Raw genomic sequence first — 24,992 nt, 5'->3', positions numbered from 1 at the left:
CACGGCTCCTGCAACTAAAATAACAAGATCTTTTGACCTCTTGCCAATCAGCCTTTCAAATACTTAAGTAATGCTCATCTCAAAGAATCTGGATCCCGCAGAAGCTTCCAATAGCACATGCCTCTTAAAAGGGACCCAGCTACACACCTGCTGCAGCATAGTGTATAATATCATGAATGATGAACACGTCTGAAAAGAACTGCACGATCTCGGAGACAGAACTTCTGGCTTGCAAGAAAGATTTTTTGTAACGGGGGATTAACTATATGGCACACCACAACCAGTCATGGTTATCACAATTATGAGAACCTTAGATTCCTGAGAATAGTTCATCATCCCAGCAATCCATGACAATACGTTCTTTTCTTGTTTGAACTGGGACGCCACCTTCAGACTACGTGCTCTGAACACCAGAGCTGATACCTAGTCAAAAATCCATATGGAAGGAAAATAAGATGAAATTGAAAATATTCTATTAATTTCACTTGTTAATGTTTATGTCGTTATTCACAATGAAAATGTCACTTACCCAGTGTACATCTGTTCGTGGCATCAGTCGCTGGAGATTCACATGTTCTGCATAGCTCGCCATCTGGTGTTGGGTCGGAGTGTTACAAGTTGTTTTTCTTCGAAGAAGTCTTTCGAGTCACGGGACCGAGTGACTCCTTCTTCTGTCTCCATTGCGCATGGGCGTCGACTCCATCTTCGATTGTTTTCCCCGCAGAGGGTGAGGTAGGAGTTGTATTGTAGTAATAGTGCCCATGCAATGGAGTGACTAAGTATGTGCCTATTTAAGGCTAAAATAATATATATACAAATATACAAAGTTGAAGCTAACTTCCTAATTGCTACAGGCTCCCGGGGAGGTGGGTGGGCACATGTGAATCTCCAGCGACTGATGCCACGAACAGATGTACACTGGGTAAGTGACATTTTCAGTTCGATGGCATCTGTCGAGGTAGATACACATGTTCTGCATAGACTAGTAAGCAGTTATCTCCCCAAAAGCGGTGGTTCAGCCTGTAGGAATGGTAGTGGTTTGAAATAACGTTCTTAACACGGCTTGACCTACTGTGGCTTGCTGTGCTGATAGCACGTCTACACAGTAGTGCTTGGTGAACGTGTGTGGCGTAGACCATGTGGCTGCCTTACATATTTCTTGAATTGGGATGTTTCCTAGAAAGGCCATGGTAGCACCTTTTTTTCTGGTTGAGTGTGCCCTTGGTGTAATGGGCAGTTGTCGTTTTGCTTTAAGGTAGCAGATTTGGATGCATTTAACTATCCATCTGGCTATACCTTGTTTTGATATTGGGTTTCCTGCATGAGGTTTTTGGAATGCAATAAATAGTTGTTTAGTCTTTCTGATGTTTTTCGTTCTGTCAATGTAGTACATTAATGCTCTTTTGACATCTAATGTATGTAGTGCCCTCTCAGCTACGGAATCTGGCTGTGGGAAGAACACTGGTAGTTCCACTGTTTGATTTAGGTGGAACGGTGAAATAACCTTTGGTAAAAATTTAGGATTAGTCCTTAGGACGACTTTATTTTTGTGTAGTTGTATAAAAGGTTCTTGTATTGTAAACGCCTGAATTTCGCTTACTCTTCTTAGAGATGTAATGGCGATGAGAAATGCAACCTTCCAGGTGAGGAACTGTATTTCGCAAGAGTGCATGGGTTCAAAAGGTGGACCCATGAGTCTTGTTAAGACAACATTTAAGTTCCATGAAGGAACAGGTGGTGTTCTTGGTGGTATAATTCTTTTAAGCCCTTCCATGAATGCTTTAATGACTGGTATCCTATATAGGGAAGTTGAATAGGTAGTCTGCAGGTATGCAGATATTGCCACAAGGTGTATTTTAATGGAAGAGAAGGCTAGGCTAGATTTCTGTAAGTGAAGCAAGTAACCCACTACATCCTTTGGAGTTGCGTGTATAGGTAGGATCTGATTATGATGGCAGTAACAGACAAACCTCTTCCATTTACTTGCATAGCAGTGCCTAGTGGACGGCCTTCTGGCTTGCTTTATGACTTCCATACATTCTTGGGTAAGTTGTAAGTGTCCGAATTCTAGGATTTCAGGAGCCAGATTGCTAGATTCAGCGATGCTGGATCTGGATGTCTGATCTGTCGGTTGTGTTGTCTTAACAGATCCGGCCTGTTGGGCAATTTGATGTGGGGTACTACTGATAGGTCTAGCAGTGTTGTGTACCAGGGTTGCCTTGCCCAAGTTGGTGCTATTAAAATGAGTTTGAGTTTGTTTTGACTCAATTTGTTTACCAGATAAGGAAGGAGAAGGAGAGGAGGAAAAGCGTAGGCAAATATCCCTGACCAGTTCATCCATAGGGCATTGCCTTGGGACTGCCTGTGTGGGTATCTGGATGCGAAGTTTTGGCATTTTGCGTTCTCTCTTGTTGCAAACAAGTCTATTTGAGGTGTTCCCCAGAGTCTGAAGTAAGTGTTTAGAACTTGGGGGTGAATTTCCCATTCGTGGACTTGTTGGTGATCTCGAGAGAGATTGTCTGCAAGTTGATTCTGGATCCCTGGAATAAACTGCGCTATTAGGCGAATGTGGTTGTGAATTGCCCATCGCCATATTTTCTGTGCTAGAAGACTCAACTGCGTTGAGTGTGTCCCCCCCTGTTTGTTTAGATAATACATAGTTGTCATGTTGTCTGTTTTGACAAGAATGTATTTGTGAGTTATAATTGGTTGGAAAGCCCGCAATGCGTGAAAAACTGCTAGCATTTCTAGGTGATTTATATGCAGTTTTGTTTGATGTACGTTCCATTGTCCTTGTATGCTGTGTTGATCGAGGTGTGCTCCCCACCCTGTCATGGAAGCATCTGTTGTTATTACGTATTGTGGCACTGGGTCTTGGAATGGCCGCCCTTTGTTTAAATTTATACTGTTCCACCATAGAAGCGAGAGGTAAGTTTGGCGGTCTATCAACACCAGATCTAGAAGGTGACCCTGTGCTTGTGACCATTGTGATGCTAGGCACTGTTGTAAGGGCCTCATGTGTAGTCTTGCGTTCGGAACAATGGCTATGCATGAAGACATCATGCCTAGGAGTTGTAATATCATCTTTGCTTGTATTGTTTGTGTTGGATACATGCGTTGTATGATCTTGTTGAAATTTTGAATTCTTTGTGGACTTGGAGTGGCTACTCCTCTTGTTGTGTCTATTATAGCTCCCAGGTATTGTTGTACTTTGCACGGCAAAATGTTGGATTTTGCAAAGTTGACGGTGAAACCTAGTTTGTAGAGGGTTTGTATGATTTGATTTGTGTGTTGTAAGCACTTTGTTAGTGAATTGGTTTTGATTAGCCAATCGTCTAGATACGGGAATACATGTATTTGCTGCCTTCTGATGTGTGCAGCCACTACTGCTAGACATTTTGTAAAGACTCTTGGTGCGGTTGTTAAACCAAAAGGCAATACTTTGAATTGGTAATGTATTCCTTTGAATACGAACCGTAGGTATTTTCTGTGAGATGGATGTATTGGTATATGGAAATACGCGTCCTTGAGGTCTAAGGTTGTCATGTAGTCCTGTAGTTTTAGCAATGGTAACACCTCTTGTAGCTTGACCATGTGAAAGTGGTCTGATTTGATGTAGGTGTTTAGTATTCTGAGGTCTAGGATTGGTCTCAGTGTTTTGTCCTTTTTTGGTATTAAGAAGTACAGTGAATAGACTCCTGTGTTTGTTTGTGTGATTGGTACTAATTCGATTGCATTCTTTTGCAATAGTGCTTGAACTTCTATTTCCAGAAGGTCGGAATGTTGTTTTGACAATTTCTGTGCTTTTGGTGGTATGTTTGGAGGGAATTGTAGGAATTCTATGCAATAACCATGTTGGATAATTGCTAAGACCCAAGTGTCTGTAGTTATTTCCTCCCATGCTTTGTAATAATGACCTATTCTTCCCCCCACTGGTGTTGTGTGGAGGGGGTGAGTGACATCTGAGTCACTGCTTGGTTGTAGGGGTTTTGGGGCTTTTAAATTTTCCTCTATTCCTAGGGAATTGCCCTCCTCTGTATTGGCCCCGAAAGCCTCCCCTGTACTGTCCCTGGTAGCTGGACGGTGTTGCCTGCGAGGTGCTGGCTTGTGTGGCCTGACCCCGAAACCCCCCTCGAAAGGGTGTCTTGCGGAAGGTGCTGTAGGTTCCTCTGCTCTGCGGGGAGTAGAGTGCGCCCATGGCTTTAGCAGTGTCAGTGTCTTTTTTAAGTTTTTCGATTGCCGTGTCCACTTCTGGTCCGAACAGTTGTTTTTCGTTGAATGGCATATTGAGCACTGCCTGCTGTATCTCTGGTTTGAACCCAGACGTTCTTAGCCATGCGTGCCTTCTAATGGTCACAGATGTATTAATTGTTCTTGCAGCTGTGTCTGCTGCGTCCATAGAAGATCGTATCTGGTTATTTGATATGTTCTGTCCTTCCTCAACCACCTGCTTTGCCCTTTTTTGAAGTTCCTTGGGTAGATGCTCGATGAGGTGTTGCATCTCATTCCAATGGGCTCTGTCATAGCGCGCAAGTAGTGCTTGAGAGTTAGCGATGCGCCACTGGTTTGCAGCTTTTACTGCGACTCTTTTCCCAGCTGCATCGAACTTGCGGCTCTCTTTATCTGGGGGTGGTGCGTCCCCAGATGTGTGGGAGTTGGCTCTCTTCCGAGCTGCTCCCACTACAACGGAATCTGGTGGCAGCTGTGTGGTGATGAAAACAGGGTCTGTAGGAGGTGCTTTATATTTCTTGTCCACCCTTGGCGTTATTGCCCTACTTTTGACCGGCTCCTTGAAGATTTCCTTTGCGTGCTGAAGCATACCTGGCAGCATAGGCAGGCTTTGGTAGGAGCTGTGGGTGGAGGAGAGGGTGTTGAATAAAAAGTCATCCTCGACTTGTTCTGAGTGGAGGTTTACGTTGTGGAATTGTGCTGCTCTAGCCACCACTTGAGAATATGCTGTGCTGTCTTCAGGTGGTGAGGGCTTTGTTGGATATGCCTCCGGACTGTTGTCCGACACTGGGGCGTCATACAAGTCCCAAGCGTCTTGATCTTGGTCACCTTGGCTCATGGTGGTGTGAGCCGGGGAATGTGACGGAGTTTGCGCTGGTGAGACGTTAAGTACAGGTGGAGGAGAGGGTGGCGGAGTCACCTTTTTCACCATTTTTGTTTGTGGCGCCTGGTCTGTTTGAAACTCCAGTCTCCTTTTTCTCCTAATAGGGGGAAGGGTGCTTATTCTTCCTGTTCCCTGCTGTATGAAAATACGTTTTTGCGTATGGTCCACTTCGGTGGATTGCAGCTCTTCCCCAACCCTCTGCTTTCGCATCTGAGAGGACAGTGATTGCTCCTCTGTATAAGAGCCTGGACCTGGGTCGGTTACGGGTTGTTTCGGCACCGAAACCCTGCCTGTATCTTTTTTCGGCTCCGAGGTGGCTTTTTTCTTTTTTGGAGTCGAAACCTCTCGGCGTCGATCTTCGTCGGTGCCACTGTCTCGGCGTCGAGCCGTTTCTACACCGCTATCTCGGTCTCGTTGCTTCTCTCCAGCACTTTCTCGGTCCCGAGAAGGCTGCGTGGCGGTGTCTCGAACGGAGTCGGACGATCTCGGCACTGTTTTGGCCTTTTTCGGTGCCGATGGTCGGTCACCAAACTTATGGGTGGAGCCATGGCCTGGTGGCAGTGGCGTCCCCTGGGCCTTGTCACTTTTTTTATGTGTTGTTTTCGACGTCTTACTCACGGTTCTTTGATCGTCGAATTCCTCGGAGTCCGATTCGTGGATCGAAAAGGTTTCTTCTTCCTCTTGTTCCTCGAACTCTCGGTGCGCTGTCGGCGTGGACGCCATCTGAAGTCTCCTGGCTCGACGGTCACGGAGTGTCTTTCGGGACCGGAACGCGCGACAGGCTTCGCAAGTCTCTTCACTGTGCTCAGGTGACAGGCACAGATTACAGACCAAATGTTGGTCTGTATATGGGTATTTGTTGTGGCATTTGGGACAAAAACGGAACGGGGTCCGTTCCATCGGCGGTGTTGGACACGCGGTCGGGCCGACCAGGCCCCGACGGGGGCTCGAAAACTACCCCGAAGGGATCTTCGATGCGGTGTTGAATCTAACTACGCCGATCCCGAACGCAACAATACCGACGAAAATCTTCCGAAATCTACTAACTTTCCGTTCCGAAACTCGGAGCGACAGGAACACGTCCGAACCCGATGGCGGAAAGAAAACAATCGAAGATGGAGTCGACGCCCATGCGCAATGGAGACAGAAGGAGGAGTCACTCGGTCCCGTGACTCGAAAGACTTCTTCGAAGAAAAACAACTTGTAACATTCCGACCCAACACCAGATGGCGAGCTATGCAGAACATGTGTATCTACAGCGACAGATGCCATCGAACACATGTTTACTCCAGCAAGGCTACTGGACTACAAATTGACCAGCATTTGAATAGTGACATTTTCTATATTGTCAAAGGAAGGATCATCTTTCATAAACGTTAGGTAGAGATCCCGAGAGTACAAATGCCACAACTCCTTGAATTGTCCATGATCGATACAATGTTGGATAGTTTTGTACATGCAAGACTTATGAGTTAATCACTTGATCTGCCTAGTTGGAAACCCTGATAAAGGGACATAAAGGACCAGTTGTACTGTTTGTGCTTAGTGCCTTCCCAGTTCCCAAAAATCTTGTGTTACCTAGTCTGCTACTGATCCCACCACATCCATGACATATAAGTTCAATTAATTTTATCAGTAACCTACCTTTGCAAGACACATACACCTCCATTTGGACGGTGGAAATCTCTACACTACAACTGCCTATTTCATACTTTTGAGGACTAACTCCAGTGCCAAGAGCCTTACTCAGTGTTTTGTCCAACACCACATCTGTACATGAGGGATTATTACCAAGTTGCATAAGACTGAAGAACTCAATTCCTCTCCATACTCTAGAGATCAGTTGGGAATTCAAATTATGTTATTCCTCCGCTTATCATTCTCAGTCAGCTGAGGAATATCATGGTTGATTTTGTACACAGCAGGACCAGAGCTCGGTTGATCTACTATCAAGGCAAAGTTTGCTTAAACACTCATCGAGGGTATACATTTCTTCAGGTTTTATGCATACCATCAGTCATTTTCTTCTTCTATTCCAGAAGCAAATTATTTATTTGTTGCCTAAAATAGAGGTTTACAACCTTTCAGGATCAATGAAAACCATTTTTGTGTCAGGAGAACTGGTTAGTGACATTCAAAACAAAGTGGCAAATCTTGGCACATACACATTGGTAAAATCACTAAAGAGTGATTTAGGCCTCATTAGGAATATGGAATACGCTATATAAATACCAATAACCTATTGTAAGGAATATAATATGCATTAATAGTATATATTAATTAGTGTTGATTAGCCATACATTGGTGTAGGGAACAATTTATTGGTAAACTCAGTTTTAAAGGACAGCATAGGCCATCAACACTTGATTGAAATTAAAGACAATTTTTTCAGAGATATAGGTTCTTCTCAAGGTATTATTGATGTTTTTTTAATAAACTGTTAACTGTAAACTTCGTACTTGTATAGCGCACTACTGGGTGAGTTAGGGTCTCAAGGCGCTGTACGCATACCGCTGTGGAACCCCTCCTGGCTTTTTCCCTGTGAGGTGCCCACTCCTGGGCAACCTCCAAGGTGAAGCTAGGCATCCCAGCGCTGTTGGGGCCGTTGTGGAGATTAAGCAAGCTATTGCCCAGAGTTACAGAGTGGGACCCATGAATTAGATTAGGCACCGATGCGAGAATTATCAGGTCCGAGGAAATTGAGCCCAAGACCCTCTGAGGCGGGAATTGAACCCTGGTCCCGGGCCAGATTTCTGCACCAGGGTCTGCCGCTCTAACCATTGAGCCACACTTCTCCAATGGCAAATTTCAAAGTACATCAGGCCAACAAAAACTGCTCACAAGTCAATTAAATTACAGATCTCTCCAAACAGGAGTTTGCTACTCTTTGTGCAGTATAATGCACAATTGAACAGCAATAATATTGCAACACAGTTGCTTGAGACTAAATACAAATCTACAATGAATTTCACAGTATCTTTGCCAAGGAATACTGGGAAAATAGTAGTAAATTGTACATTTAAAGGTCCTTATACTAGCAACATTGCTCAAAACCTGGTAGTACTGAAAGATCACTTTACATGGAGGGGTGTGGAAGTTCTTCCGACGGAACATCTGACAAATATATTGGCAAACGATATAGTTTACTTTTTAGTCTAGTATCATTGCTCACAATATGATATAAAAAAGCTAACTAATGGGTGTGTCAGGAATCTTTCCAAAGTTTGTATGAGGGTCTATGGCAAAACTTTATAGCGCATTAGGTCAGTAAACACTATGGAATTTGGTAGCATCTAAGGTCACTATAGATAGTAGTATTAGCATTCTCAGCAAGTTTCCATAAAGTCACAGGTATTGCACTTTGCAAGTTTATACATTGGAGCATTTAGCACACTTGGCTCTGCAGCCTTCAAAGTGCCACTGCTGTGCATATTTCGCAAATACATAAAATTCCTGTATGTAAATCCACTGCCAGGTTCCAAGGTAACAGTTGAGTGATATGTAGCTGACATGCGGGACCGTGGGCCCTACATCACAGCTGACAGAAAACACTTCAATATTCTATGCTGCATTGCACTTATTTTGACTTTTGAGAATACATATCCATCTCTATAGTCTATAATGGCCCCTGATATTCTATTATGGACCCTAGTTATGGAAACTTACAAAACAGTGTTTCATACGTTTCCATAACTGTTTAGTAAGGATACCTTGCAGCCAGATTTATGAGATGCTAATCCTCCATTGAAAAAAGGAAATTTGCTTTGTTAAGTCTGTTACATTATCTACCGTAGCAGAATCTTTGTTTATAACACATATATAAAGAAATGAGATACATATCTGGATTAAATATTTGCCATCCAAAGCGATAAGCAAAGAATCAATTTCATTATTAAAAAAACCTGATGGATATCCATGGGAGAATCTGTACAATTGTTGTAAAATATCTTATCATGCATGCGTGATCAATTCTTTGCTTATTATTTCTTTGGAAGGCACATGGCTGCACTTAACCACAATTCATGGGTGATCTTGAGGCCCAGTAGCCACACTTGAGACATGATCATTAGATCAGTACAATAGATAACACTGGGATTTTCCAGCTTTTTAGGTGAGAAATACAGGGCCACTCAGTTTGAAAAAAATCCAATATTGTATTTACAAACTTTGCAGTCATCTTTCTGTAATTCCCTGCGAGGAGACCTATATTTTTTCCAAAATGTCCTAGGTCTCACTCTGCTCTTTTCTATAATCCCCCAGTTAGTTCACTTTATAAATCTCCACAGTGCTGCAGATCACAATATTTGCTAAGCCCACGATGCAAACTTAGCCAACCTCCATGCAGAGTAATTAGCTACCAAGCACACTTTTCAAATTTCCATAATGGCCTGGTTGACACTCTTCGCATGTCTGATAATGTTTTATTTAGCACAATGTATGATGTTGTTTACTTGACTATAGGAATTGTAACCTTGGCATCTTAGATAAAGGATGTGACATAGGTAATACTCTCAGTGGTGTTTGTAGATTTTCTGTCAGGCTCAGTCATTGCCCAGTCTGCCTGATGGCCAGAGGTATTCCCCCTCTTTCTTTCTTTCTTCCTCATCATGTCCCATGCTCTTCACTCTGGTGGGGACTTAAAAATGAAGCTTGCAGGAATGCCAACCAACCCCTGGAAAAGAACCAGCCTCAAGGCCTTCGATCTCAGAAACCTTGTGATTCTGCCAGACAATGCTGATGGATAACAGGGATCAAGAGAGTAGCATCACAGTGGGCACAGATGAAGAAAGACTCCTCTTTCTCAATATAAATAGAAAATAGATATATGCTTTGTGCAGTGCTGACAGAATAAATAACATGGGAGCTGAATCATGTGATTAGCAACATTTACAGAGCATAGTGAGCAACAAGCAACTTACGAGCAATACACCAGCCCCCACTGCCCTAAAAGATGGATACATGAAAATGACACCTAAAGTTTAAAGCCAACATCATGCAGTACTCCAGATGTCATCAACAATGTCCCAGGACTATATGTTTGGTTGTCAACCACCAACTTGACACTGTCAGTGGTATTCACAAACCTAATCAAGCCATGCAATATTTCATGTTTCTCTCCTGAAACCTGTGTTCAACATTCAGCTTTTTTCTCACCACATCGTGGACAATCCCCCTTGGAAACAAGTGGAACAACCTGAAGAATATGAAGTCCTGTGCATCCTCAATTCCAGATGTTGGGGCAGAGATTGTAGTTCTTGGCGAATTGGATGGAATATGGAAGAATGACCGAGAACTGCAGAAAAGCATGCCTCTAAATTGGTCAATGCTCATTGTAGATTGCAGTCACAAGCTCCTAGATCCCTTTGTTGGGGGGAATCAAACTGTTAGGACCGAGTGCTTCTGAATCCTTTTTTCTCCTCTCCCCTCTGTGAAGGAACCTATATGGCCAGATCACTTTCAAAAGGTGGCACAAGTAGACTGCACCAGCTTAGAAAAGTGAGCTGCAGACTGTGGCCTTTGTGGCTGATTACCGCTTTCACAGCAGGGTATTCTTGTATATGCTGCCACAATGCAGGGGAGCTGGACACCAAAAGCAGATTCTGATTTAGTACTGCAGATCACTCTTGTGTGGACTCATGGCCACACATAGACACCCAGCCAGCACAACTTAAGCCAATTAGTAACCAGGCAAAGACCTATAAATGGCAAAACTGCAGAACAGCACTAACTCAGCAACTTCCACAGTATGGGGTAGGACCTGCTAGCCCACACAGATTGCCTAGATCTGCACCTTTCGTCTTGGCCTTGACAGCCTGAGTAATTACACCTAAGTGCCCTTGATCCAGTTCCTACTTTCTTTTCCATTACAAGGGGTTCCCTTGGTTTACTTGCTTCTTGTTCCTTCCTAATTTGCACCCCTCTCTTAAAATATCCTGATTAATGAAGAGAGTTCCTTCTGAAGAAAACAGCACTTCTGTACTTGCATCAGCTGTCTATTATACGCAACAGTGACTGGTCATTATTTCTCAGACATTACTGCTAGAGATATTGCGTGCCAGCAGCAGTGTATTTTGTAACAAATAGTTAACTTGGAAAGTCTGGTGGTGGTGTGGGAAGGGGGTGAATGACCAAAAATGAAGATTCACACTATACCAGAAGTACTTCTTTCTAGTTTTAACAGAAAGTGGTAACATGTTATCTTTTTACTAGAAAAACAATTGTTCTGGATGAGAGCAAAGCCTAGGGGCCTCATTAGCAATACTCTTAATTTTGGACCGCTATTCACCTCCTCCCAAGCTGTTGTGAAAGGAGGGATTTCAGGGCATTACAAAGTGTACCCTGAGGGTACCTTCAGAATTGAGAACTTACCAGAATCGGTTATTCAACACCAGATTCCTCCAGTAATTTTCTATCACAGTTTCAGCCAGACAGATCCGCAACTAACAAAAATCTCTTAATTTTGATCGGAATAATAGGGGCACTCAATATATATATATATTTTTTAAAGAGCAACCTGCACCCAGAGCATTTTCACAATTATGACAGAAAAGGAGCAGTAAATATAGCAATATCCTGTAAGGCACGGTAATGTCAAAGGCAAGGGGGGGTTAAAGTGGATATTTTAAATGTACTACAGCAAGGCCAAGGGCACCCAGAGCATTTCTTATAACCCCTGTGTGGCAGGTTCAACACACTTCTAGCTCTAGTACTCAAAATGATATCCACTCAAACGGCACTTTAAGTTTAGTTACTAAAATCAATTTTGATATTAATACATTATGTACATGTTTAAACCTGCATAAATATAGTGAGTTCCCTGTAGTAGTCAAGTACAAAAATGCATTTTTCACATAATGCAGTCACACAAAAATGATTGATTAACTTCAAAAAGTGAGTGTTAATGCACATGCACTCAACAGACTTATTATGTTTTGCACAAATGAGGACGATAGAAAGCTGCTAAGACAATATTTTATAACGTAATCATGATATTAGTGGGAAATCTGCAATACATGATACAAAGGAGATGAACACCAGCACAGCAGTTCAAGAGCAAATCCATGCCAACGCTAGGTCTAGATCTGTAATCACTGGATACCTTTATGATCATCCGTCGACGAATAATTTTGGTAGTAATTCTTTCTTCCTCATCTGAGCTTGTCACACATTCATATTCACTGTCACTGTCACTAAATTGCTGCTAAATGTATTTTTGCCACATTTTACCAGCATATTTAGAAAAAGAAAAGGAGTTTTCAGTTGATGAAGGAACAAAAATTATTGTAAAGGTTCATCTTGCTTGCCTTTTTTATAAAATATATGTAAACATACACAGTGTTATAAAATGTTCCAATGCATGTTGAAAACAATCATTAGCTTATATTGGGAACAATTAATATTAATGATTTTCAAATCCTAGTAACAGATTACAATGATGAAAGTGAATGTTACAGTGAAAGGCTGAGGTTAACTAAATCACCATTTTTATAGAGATTCTGAAATCCTTTTAGATCAATTAATTATACCCAACATTGTCAAATGTTGAGAATATCAACTGCCTGAAAAGGTAATCACTCTATACTTTAAAATGGGAGATCTTCATTTGATTTAAAACTTAAAAAATCCAATGAGGAGTTTTACTCCCTTCTGGGGACCCGTCCACATCAGTTCAAACCAAAGTGATTAAGGCTACATCAAAGGTTTCTACTTTACCATGTTTATTTAGCTAATTTATGAAGCTCAATTTAATTCTGATTGGTAATCAAAATCCCATATATAAAGTGGTCCTTCCTGGATGATTCCAAATGTGTCTTCTAAGAAAATGTTTCAATCAGTGGTCCATGCCATAAATTCAGTACAAACAGGTCCTACACTTGAGTTATTCAACTCTTTTAATACTTATACCCTGAATGAATAGTACTAGGCCCTTTTACCACAGGGGTGCCCTCAGACACACAAATTCTTTTGTTGCAGATTCAGATCATGGAATCTAAATGAAGGAGTCTTACTTACGACATCAACATCCTTGTTTAAGTGGAAGAATAAAAATAAGAGGTGCTAAAATACTATGCACACCCAGTCACTAATTCTTGTTCATTATTATACATATCGTTTCAAGGTGCCAAAACTAGATGCCACCATAAGTGCGAGTTTCTTATGCACATGTATGATCACAATCTTGATATGAAACAGCCAGTTTATGAGTAAAGGCAGACAATATTTAACTCCCATCAGTTGATCATTATCAGCCTCCCTCCTTAAGAGTCAACATTTGTTATCCTAGCTAACCAGCGGACCCTGAAAAAAAGCAAACTCCTCACTGGTGTATGGCAGTCTATGGGATAGAGTACCGAGGATCTGAGGTGACACTATTATGATCTGTTAGACACAGACTACTTCAGCTGGACCCTGAGTACAGTTCCATCATGTTTTCTGTGTAACAGTGTGACAAAGCAGCTCCGATACAGCTCCGCAAGAGAAGACTCTTGTGAATAATAGGTCCACATGTTAAATAAAGAAGATGCAAGGTGCAACCAATGTTTAGTTACATCACTTTTATACTGAGTGCTGTGCTACTGCGAGATTCTAAAAGGTTTACTCTTACAAGCGTTAGAGTGCTGATAGTATCAAAATACCAATTCCCCTTTCTGACCATAGTGCCCTCGACCTACTGTTCTACTGGGCAAAGTGAATGGCAAGTGCTTATTGTGGGGACTGAGGAAATCACATTACTCATAAGGTTCTGTTATGGAACAGGAATAAGCTTGTGTCTTGACACTAATGGGGCAGAATCTTCCTCATCATCTTTCAGCTAAACAAACATATTTTTTTTTGCAAAAGTCAAATAGTTCTAACTTTCATCTAAGGTTACTTTAGTCAAGCTTTATTCCTCATTTTACCAATGGGTGTTTTTACTTTGCTTCTCATCAAGTGTTTTTTGAGCCCATTGGTTGGTTTAATGCATGACAAAGATTATACTGGAATAATGATTTGCTATTATCCAAAGCATTAGACAAAAGTTATACAACCACATAAGACATTGCATTAAATTGTTTTATAAATAAATTAATTTATCTTTCATCAAAGGCTGAATTATTGAGTTGGCTTTTCAGAAATTAATTTGCATGTGCAAATTACATGTTAAACATGCTTGACTCACTACATGTATAAACTGGAAGAACAATCAATCAGCTAATGTACTGGTGTGCTGTGGGCCATACAGTGTACTCTACAATAACACTGATGAAATTAACCTTTTGCAAGAGATGTTGTAGCATTATTGCCTAAGAAGACAGTAACTAGTGCCTGTTATTAGCTCTCACCAAACATATAAGCCAATTTCACAGTTTGTAAAAATCTCACACATCAGCCTTTCAATGTACCTGTTTAATGTTATGTTGTGACACACCCAGAAAAAAGTATCAATATTAAATACACAACAATTCTGTCATTACTACAACCGTGTGAAAACAATTTGCAATTCTAATCCATCCTACATGGATCTTTTGTTAAGTAAAGTATGCACATAATTTATTTAAACATTCATTACCCTGTCATTTGGGGTCTTACTGTACCACACTTTAAATGTGGTAGTTGAAGTTTGTAAAGCGAATACAAATTACCTTGTGAGTCCAATAAGAAAAAACAAAGGAAAGAAACTGCGCTAACTGTTCAATGTTACTTCTGCATGATGGAATCTCTCATGACCTTATGTCTTATATTTCACTGAAGTACACTGTACTGAAGCATATTAAATTGTGACTGATGTAAGTTTGGAAATATAAATGCATACCTTCTGTTCACGTAATGTACCCTCTTCCAACTGGATGTCAGACTTTGACTTCCCATCTTCCAAAGTTGTCCTTTTTACACTGACAGGCACAGAGGTTTTTGGCTCTCCTTTAGCTATTTTGCTGGACTCCTCCCGAGATTTCTGATGTGGGGTTGATGACAAAGTTGGCTCCTCCACGAACAAAGAGGTCTGTGTTTTTGGCTTAACAGTGTCTTTAATGCCTGAATTACCTTGGCCAGCTGCTGGTTGCTTTGAAGGTAATGTAGACTCTGCTTCCACCACTAATCCAGGGGAAGTCTTTCCAGCTTCTTTCAGATTTGAGGTAATAGAATCCTTCAATTGATCATGGCTTTACATTGAGAAAAAGAAAAGTAAAGAAAAACAAGAAATATTAAACATTAATTTTCAATTTAAATGTCATACTTTCTGCAAACATACTTTTTGAGAAGAAATGCTCAACAGGAAAGACATCTGAAATGCAGAGCTGTATTAAATTAATTATGTTTACAATTTCTAAATCTTTAGCAAGGTAAGTGAGTAAGCAAAAGTTATAACCTGGGAGGATTTAGCAAAAGTTAACTGTCTAATGCTAAACCATGGATGGGCCAAAAGCTGAGTTACCATAAACCTGGACCGTTTCTAATTGAGAAAGCTTATTTTGTCATACTCATTCATTTTACTGAGTCTCTCCTCCTAGTTACACACCACTTTATTCTTCACTTCCCTTTCTTGGGCAACTATCCCCTTTCCTTCCACTCTCCCCACATCAGTGGCTCACATAATAACATTTATTGCACTCCTACCCAAGGCCATTTGATTGCTCCCTCATCCTAGCACCCAACCGCTGTCTCCATTTCCTCCTACTAGGAGTGTATTTGAAAGTGGAAGAGTAGATGAATGTGACAAAAGTGCTGCATGTACTACATTGTCCCTGGAGAGCTGTATCTATATTACCCCACCACCAGCATTCTCACCTCACTGTTCAAAAGCCTAATTCCTCTTATCTTTCTTTGTGGTATTCCCAAATGTCATCCTTGGGACAGCTGCTACCAGCTTTAGGACAGTGATTGTGATGGTGTATGTATGACAAAGGTGCACACTAATGATGTCAGAGCAACATTACTACATAAACTACTCAGACTCCTATTGCAAAAGCACCAATGTATATGTTATCAGTGAGAATTCTACTGTACACCTACAGAGGAAAGGACACTAATTTATAAAAACTGTAGGACACCAACTAAGAACACTGCCTTTGAACCAGCCTAGCACCTCAAATAACATACAAACCATAAATACCACCAGAATGGACTGGACGCCGGTGTGAAAGCTTTATTCCCTTTTTTAATGTACATATCCATCATCTTGGCGATTACCAGATAACTGCTGCAAGGAAGGCTGCTAGGTAAACAGGAGTATTAATGAAGACCATCACTTGTTTTTTCACTAGTATATGTACCACTGTTGTCTGAACAAAAATTCCTTCTTGTCCATAAAAGGGTAGTGATAGTATGGTTTACTGATGTACAGAGAAGTGAGACTCTTATGACCGGAACAGGAGAGGCCACAAGTGTTTAGTCTTGAATAAACATCTTTCACACTCCAATAACTGACATTCTTAATTTAACAAAACGCTTACCCAGCAGTTTTGTAACTGGACATTTTTCCTCCACAGTCAATAATAAGTAGATAAGTCAATAACAACATCGCAAATAAAACATTTGTTTCATCATGCTGATCCTGATTGCTTGAAGGTGCAGGAAAGAATAATGTCATATTATTCAGGGCCTTCATAAAATAAGGCAATTTCGATGTGCCCAAATCGATGTTTGTGTTTTCAAAGCAGGTTGGTGCTGTGCAATAGAGGCTCTGAAGGTCTAGAAACAACTATGGAGGGAATTGAGTCTGGTGGGAAGCAGAGACAGGACAGGGTGCAGGAGAGGACACCGTGATGGGATTCAGAAGTAGAGATAAAGATGGATATGTTGGTGACGTAGTTCAAGGTAGCAGGAGAGAAAGGCACAGGGAGATACAGAGGACCCCAGAGGTGGACACAGGATGAGAATCACATACATACGTTGATCGAGGATGGTCACAGAGAAGCAAAGTTTGGAGGATTAGGGACACAGATGTGGGGCAAGCAAAAGATGGAACTGGAGACAGAAAGCAGGCAATGAGTGGTACTATGCTTAGTTTCAAGGTTGAGAGAAATGGAAGGGGATTTCAGGGGAGTTTACTCATAACAAAAATAATAAAGGTTTTCCAAGGTATTAACTTCCACAGCTTGATGTATCAGTTTTAACAGAATCCATCTTGATGAGTTAATTTAACATGAAAATTTTAGTCAAAGGCCACAAGATGTTTCTATTTCAACGTAGCACCTTAATAGCCACTACCCCATTTTCCAGACTAGAACTACAATGTCAACCTTTACTGACTTTAGCTTTTTATGTGATCACTTCTAGTTTCCAGGGTTTAAAATGCCTTATCTTCTTCCTCCATTACATTAATTCTGCAATGAATAAATAATGCAATAACAAGAATGACATTTAAGACTGCAAAACACTTTAATAATTAGGCATCAAACAACATGTTGTGGTATTTCAAGGTTAACTTGTTAAAGGTTCAAAATTCGTATTGATTTGTAAAAGGCTGTATGTTTGGGTAATTAAAAAACTTGTTAAGGGTTTAAAGAGCCTTAAGGTTCCAGATCTAATAGCCACTGACATGTGTCTTCAATCTTAAGACTTGCCCGAGTTTTACCACAGCAATAGCTTGAACAGCATCTACATACAACTAACATGTAAAGTTTTATCCTATGATAGAAAGAGCAACACCCTATTGCCTTCTGGGCTGGACATTGTGGTCATCGTCCTTGAAAATCAATGCTTTATTTAGCACCTTGCTATCAGCTCTCTAAAAAACAACATGAATTGTGGGTTTAACAAGCTAAAATGAGGCCTAAGCTGAAATTAACAGTCTTTAAAAAAACACCCGGAAGAGCCTCTTTCCAACTGTTTTTCCAGGCAAGAAAAATCTATCTGCATACTCTACAATTTACTTACAGTCAAGTAGGTTGGTCTACTTCCATTAAAGTGGCCATTTGGGGCTATGTTAACTTCAAAGGCAAAATATAAGCTCCATAAAAGCAATGGAACAAGATACTGATCAACCATTTTTTTTTTACCAAGCAGAAGTTATAGGCATCCATGGATGTTCAATATTGTCAGTCTTTACTGGGATAAAGGTTATTCTGGTCACCTACTAAGAAAACTTGAGGCTGGATTACAGTGCATATGTTTGAAAAATACATTATTTTAAATAATACTGTCTATAGTCATATAAAACATATCAACGTTTATATACATGTATATAGTTTAGAAGTCATAGGTACATACCTTTCGTTCGCTTGGTCTCGTAGCTCAGCACTTAGTCTACGCCCCTGCGTTGGTAGTTCAGCATTGCTGCTCGATACCTCACTCTGCCAACCTGCAATAATAGACAGTTCCTGTTCTGCTTGCTGGACTTGTTTAAGAATAGAATACACCTTTTCTTTAGTCATCTCCGACTCAACTTCTTCATCCAGATGAATATCCTCAAAGAGTGCTTTGAGCCTTTCCTGTGTCATCTCCTCATCAGAACCAGACTTTCCTCTCTCCCACTGTTCAGTACTTGCTCTTGTTTGATATAGTTCTTCAGTCTGCGTTTGCATTTGATTGGAGTATTTAACAGGTTTTTCTACCCAGTGATCACTACTGAGCTGAAGGGATTCACCATGAATGTCCATATCGAACACTGGGCTCTGGTGGACAGCCTCAGTTTTTGACAGCCACTTATAAGGCGTGGAGGAATCAAGTTTGCTGTCTTCCAGTGAAGTGTCCTCTTCGGTAACCACTGGAGGTCCCACTGATGTACTATTAACAAACCCCTGTGCAGTTACTAACACATCACTCAGTCTACTGGGGGTTCTATGAGGTGACTCTATGCTAGAGGCATCACTAAAGAATTCGTCTTGATGGAAAGGGGTGGGGGACACAAAACGCAAACCGGTGGGAGTTTCCAGTTCCACTTGGATGGAGGTGTAACCTATGGAAGACAGTACACATGGACTGACTTGGATGATATATGAAACAACACATGAGCAGATATGTAGAATGGTTAAAGAATCACATCATGTATGGAAAATGTAGGAACAACATTCCTGTGTATATATATATATATATATATATATATATATATATATATACGCACACAGAAAGAAATGTATCCAAAATATTAGACTTCACGTGATGATGATGTCAAGTTTTGGACATTTTAATTGTACGCGTTACCTTGTAGGACAACTTCATTACTCATTTGTGAGAATTTAAATACTGTGTAACCACATTCTTTAGGGTTGTCTTCACTGGATTCTTTGAACAGAAAACGACATTAAATGAGATGCCAGCAGCTGTCTTTATACACCAAATAGTTTTCCTTGTAGCAAATTTGGACATATCCATTAACTGCTGGCAACGTGATTTTAAATTTCGCAGAAGGAAGCTATCAGGCTGTTCTTAATTTTTGCTGAGATAACATAGCCACATGTTTTAAAGAATACTTTAAACACTACACTGATTTATGCACCTTACGTATTATATTTAGGGAGTTGGAATGAAACTGCTAAAATATTGTGTGCTGAATCACAGGTGGAAGAGGAAAACATTTTGGATTTTCATTGAGGACAGAACAAAATCTAGAATAAAAGGACAAGGAAGTGGGCTGGATGACTATTGAAAAAAACACATTTTGCAAGGATTAAACTATATAAAGATTTCAGACACAACAAACATATGGGGCGGAGGAGATTGTTGCAAATAAGATGATGATGATCCTGGAGAATGTAGAGTTCTCGGTGGCATGGGTACAATCAAATACACTGAACAAATAAAAAAAGAAAATATGAGACGAGAAAAAGGAAAATCATTAGGAATAGAGTCAACACATACAATGAAAAAAGTGATATGAATTTCCAGCATTGTTTAAAACATCTTTGGAACTGCTGTGCATCTGTGGTTCACGACATGGCTTGTTGACTGAGCAGGATTTTTCTGATGCAGCTGAGAGAAAGGTAAAAGTGGTCTGGTCTTGATGAGGAAAGGATAAGCTATGCAGCTTTAAAGAAGAGGAGAGGCAGTATAAGCTGAAACTAAACATGCAAGAGCAAAGCTCATGAACTCAAACTCACCAAATGCGGTATGAACCCTCGCCACCCACCACCCCAAGATGAGAGCAGCTGTTATAAAAGAGAAAGGGTTTAGTTAGGTTTGCCTTGTGAATTTACAGTATTTTTTGTTTACTCTTCTTCCTTTTCTGCTTTTACTCCCTTTCCGCTTCTATACATATAGTCCTGTACTTACATGTATGCTTTCTACTGGGTCTGTATCTCCAATACCACTCTCAAATGGATGCCCTTTTTTCCACTTCCTTTCGTTTTACTCTTCCCATGTCACATCTACCTCTGACAGTTTCCTCTGTCATTCTTTTCCTCCATCACTTGCAGTTGCTCCTTTCCTACTGCTTCTCCTCTCCATCTGACATTGTGCTCCTCCTGCTCACCCACCGCTCCTCTGTTTCTCATGTTGCCTTTCTTTCTTGCTTGGATTCTCCTCTCATATGTCTCGTTTATATCTCTGTCGGCTCCTTTCCCATACCCTAACCATCTCTCATGATCTTACTCTCCAGTCAATTGTCTGTTTTTTTTTTAATCTAGTATGCCTTTTCCTTAGTATAAGTCATTGCTTGGGTTTCCCATCAATACTATTCCCTTCCTCTTACACCTGCTGCCTTTCTCTTCATATTTCATTCCTTGTTCCTCTTTCTTTCCTTCTTTCTCTCCATCAATATTTAGCTCACTTTCGCACTACCTAGCTGTCTCTCACTGCTATCACTAACTCATTTGCCATCAGCCATGCCCTGCCCAAACCCCATGAAGGCCCATCCCCCATAGAAAACAATCCCGCATTTGGTTTGCAATTTTTGTTTTTGATTTATGGGTATCATGGTACTCCTGCAGTACTGATGCTCAACCTTCACCCTCCCGGAACCCTGCACAGTACCAGGTAACCACACAGATGGACAAGCGTTGCCCCACTGGAATGCGGGAAAGGGAAAAATAAAATGATACTAACGCAATGTTATTAGCATTTTTCTCCAGGGAGTAAGGGGCAGGGCTGGGCTGGAGGGAGGGGGCCAGAGGAGGGCTGGAGGAGGGGTTTTGCAGTACAAAGTGTGCATCTCTTTTTGGACGGCAAAACAGACTTGCACACTTTGTATGTTCTCTACCTGGATGTATTGCACAGCCGAGTGGAGAACATGCCCAGGCTCCCACTCCCAGGTGACAGCAGTGTTGTGATTGGCTGGGAGCCTGAGTGCAGCCAAAAAGAGGAAGAGAACAAGGGCGGAGGGGACACAAAAGTGTGTCCCCCAAAGGTTAGCGCAGCCGCCACTGGAATCACGGTTGTGAACCTTGGGCAGCAGCTATTGAGGGAGCACAGTGGTAGTCCATGGACAGGCTGTGCTGGGTGCTTTGAGAGCCCATGCCACAAATGTTTTTTTTTTCATTTTGGCTGTGGGGATATCCCCTCTGGGCTCCAATCTACAAGTGCCAGGCTAGCCTGAATTTTCAACCCTTTCATGGCCACCGAAGCACCTCATTAACACTAAATATTTGAAAACAAACTTCTGAATAGATTTATAAAAAATCTCAAAAAGAAAACTTTCTAAGTAAAGTTCTAACTTTTGGCAAACTAGGTATAATTTGGTTTGGCCTTTTTTATGTAACAGAAAGCAAAGTTTCCTATGTGAATTAATATAGGAAATCAATGTTTTGGACCTCCCCTCTTTTTCTAAGCCACACTTTCTAGGAAAGAGCATAGGTGGATGAAGTTTCATGCAGATCATCAAATGGCTCCAAAGTTATTAGGAAAACATAACATGTAATTCCTGTTGAAACTGAGTGAGTGTGAGTGAGTGTATGTGTGTGTGTGTGTGTGTGTGTACCAAATTTGGTGCATTTCCCTTCGCGCTCCACCCTCTCTTATTCCCTCCCACATTGATTGGGCCACGTTTTATGGATCAACGTAAATCTTTCCATGAAGCAGCCAAAGTGCATGGATATTTTTTTTTTGAAAGTTTTGTGCAGATACATCTACTGACGCCAACAGTAATAAAACACAAAAAAGCCTTTCCTGTGAAAATTCTGAAGTGTGACCCAACAAAGACCAGGACTGTACAAACACACTGATGAGAAGTGATCTGGCTTTTGCCAGCTTTACACACTATATTGTCTATTTAGAACAATACTTGGTAGCTAGTAGACATATTTGCAGGGATTAGACTATTCCATCCAATACCCTGCAAAAACAGACAATATAATTGTACTCATGCCACAGCTTTTGAATGATGTTGCAGAAAGGATTCTAGCCATGCACTGGCACAAGCAGTTGGTATAAGTTACTTACCTACTCGTCCAATGAAAATTGCTAAACTATTCTCAAAGTACCTATGTAAAACTACTTCATAAAATACAGTGCAGTGAAGTTTTACTGTACCTTAGGTATATTTTTTATTGTTCTATTTTACAATGCAGGTTTTGCATCAGTAACTATTTCAAATTTTAGAATACCAGAACTATACAAATGTAATTGCCTTTCCATTCTTTTAGGCCTTCCTCGCTGTTCATGTCCTGCTGATTATGTAACAGCTGTAATACTAAGTAATAACAAGAGTCACAAAAACAACAACAATCATTTACCATCCACAGGATCCTGAAAAACGTTGTCATCTGCAAAGCTTCTAGTCCCCGTGATGTTTCCGTAATCGAATATAGGCCCTTCCAGCAGCGTCACAATATCCATTCGATTTATTTTTGTCAATACATTTGTTAAAGTATCCGCTGAAAAAGGTAATGCATCAAAATCTGTCACAAGCAACTTCTGGGTAGAAAACAACTTCAGAACATCACCAAATGAGCTTAACTTGACACGCTTCATTGACGATTTACTTCATCATTTCATTCATTATTTGAAGAGAGCTCTCTTCAGTTTGAACACATTAGCAATCCTGAAATCTCCCTCCGGTGATCTGAGTTTAATTTATGAAACAGAGGACTTACATTTCAGTTGTTTCTGAACTGTGAGGGATAAACAAACAAATCTTTGAAACTTACCAAGGTTCTCTCTGAAGGCATTATACACACTTCTAGTTTCTAACATCTCAATGAAAGTGATACTGATAATTTTTTATGCTAAAATATGTCACCAGGTGGTGCGCCCACTATAAATCTGAATACCAATGGTCTCACTACAAGTGCCTCGGTATTGGATGAGGTAGTACCATACCCAATAGATATGAACCAACATCTTGGGCTGTGGTGTTTCCCATGTGCCGTATTACCACATTCTTGCACCCTGTAATGGTGAAGAGTGCTGCAATGCTGCATGTTTTGTCCCTGTTCCTTGCTACTAACCCTAAATATTGCTGTTTGAGGCCTACACAAATTTCACAGGGGAAAAATGCAGAGTGCAGTATTTGCGTGGTGGCTCCTGATTTGACCTGTTTTGCCCCTGAATCAGGATGTAAGGGGCATTCAGAAAGAGGTTGTAGGTATGGCCTCTCAGTTGTGCAACAGGCAGGAGAACAGAAAAAGAGCTGGCCACGCCACAATTAAACAGCGCTCGTCACTTTCCAGGCATTTTATAAGGCACATCCATGGACCCAAAACTTCATATCACCACTGGCCTCAACAATTTAGTACTTAATTCTGTTCACCAAAAGCATATGTATTTTTAAAACGTTATACTTTTTGATTCTCTTGATGCATGCATTAGTAGCCATAAAGCACTCCATGGTGGGGAACTGTGGGATGCCAGTGCAAACTAAACTACCACAACAAACTAAAGAATCAGGATTATGAAACAGTCAATAAACAAAAAGGGGCTCAAACACTAGTGTGCAGTAGAAAAATGCTACAATGAGCATACACATACTACAAAGCCAAGTTAGGCAAAAAAAACACACAAATGTGTGTTGGAATGCACATCTGTGCCAATAAATCTAATTTTTTATTTGATTCTTAGCAAATCTGAGATTCTTTGCACATAACTGCCTTTGAAAATCAGTGGACCGCTGAGCAACAACGGGCTAATGCAAGGGCACATTCTAATAGCACTGCAATGGTTTGCGTATATATATGTATATATATATATATATATATAAAATGTCACTTACCCTTAGTACATCTGTTTGTGGCATGTTCCGCTGCAGATTCACATGCTATGCATATTCTGCCATCTAGTGTTGGGCTCAGAGTGTTACAAGTTGTTTTTCTGCGAAGAAGTGTTTTCGAGTCACGGGATCGAGTGACTCCTCCTCTTCGGCTCCATTGCGCATGGGCATCGACTCCATGTTAGATTGTTTTCCCGCAGAGGGTAAGGTAGGAGTGATAGAGTATAAAGAAAAGAGATGTCCATGCTAATGGAATATATATATATATATATAAATATTTATATATATATATATATATATATACATATGTACGAGTGAATATTGGACTTAAACGGCTACAGGCTCCCAGGGAGGTGGGAGGGTGCATGTGAATCCGCAGCGGAACATGCCATGAACAGATGTACACTGGGTAACTGACATTTTCTGTTCAATGGCATGTGTAGCTGCAGATACGCATGCTATGCAGACTACAAAGCAGTTTTACCTCCCATAAAAGTGGTGATCAGCCTGTAGGAGTTGAAGTTATTTGAAATAGTGTTCTTAGTACGGCCTGTCCTACTGTGGCTTGCTGTGTTGCTTACACATCTACACAGTAATGTTTGGTAAATGTATGCGGTGTTGACCAAGTGGCTGCTTTACATATTTCGGCCATTGGTATGCTACCTAAGAGAGCCATTGTAGCCCCTTTTTTCCGTGTGGAATGTGCTTTAGGTGTAACTAATAGCTGCCTTTTAGCTTTCAGGTAACATGTTTGGATAAATTTTTACTATCCATCTAGCTAACCCTTGTTTTGAAATAGGGTTACCAGTATGTGGTTTT

The 24,992-nt window shown here is 40.9% G+C and overlaps 1 protein-coding gene across 36 annotated transcripts in view; it reads right to left on the bottom strand.

The window, feature by feature from the left end:
- The window catches only part of ANK3 (ankyrin 3), a 1,678,649-nt gene that overhangs the window by 56,086 nt on the left and 1,597,571 nt on the right, over positions 1 to 24,992 (bottom strand). For 32 of the 36 annotated variants that reach the window (XM_069240922.1, XM_069240928.1, XM_069240923.1 and 29 more), the window contains 4 exons: positions 22,702 to 22,842; positions 18,305 to 18,992; positions 14,907 to 15,255; positions 12,213 to 12,314 (listed from right to left, as the gene is read on the bottom strand). In XM_069240922.1, coding sequence (XP_069097023.1) covers positions 12,213 to 12,314; positions 14,907 to 15,255; positions 18,305 to 18,992; positions 22,702 to 22,842 — 1,280 coding nt within the window. The remainder of the gene's footprint in view (positions 1 to 12,212; positions 12,315 to 14,906; positions 15,256 to 18,304; positions 18,993 to 22,701; positions 22,843 to 24,992) is intronic. The other 4 variants (XM_069240952.1, XM_069240953.1, XM_069240954.1 and 1 more) reach the window with 2 other exon arrangements.

The sequence above is a fragment of the Pleurodeles waltl genome, chromosome 6 (genome assembly GCF_031143425.1).
Source record: "Pleurodeles waltl isolate 20211129_DDA chromosome 6, aPleWal1.hap1.20221129, whole genome shotgun sequence".
NCBI classification, from domain to species: Eukaryota; Metazoa; Chordata; class Amphibia; order Caudata; family Salamandridae; genus Pleurodeles; species Pleurodeles waltl.
Note: the sequence above shows the minus strand (reverse complement) of the source record. Positions and strands in the feature narration are given on the sequence as shown.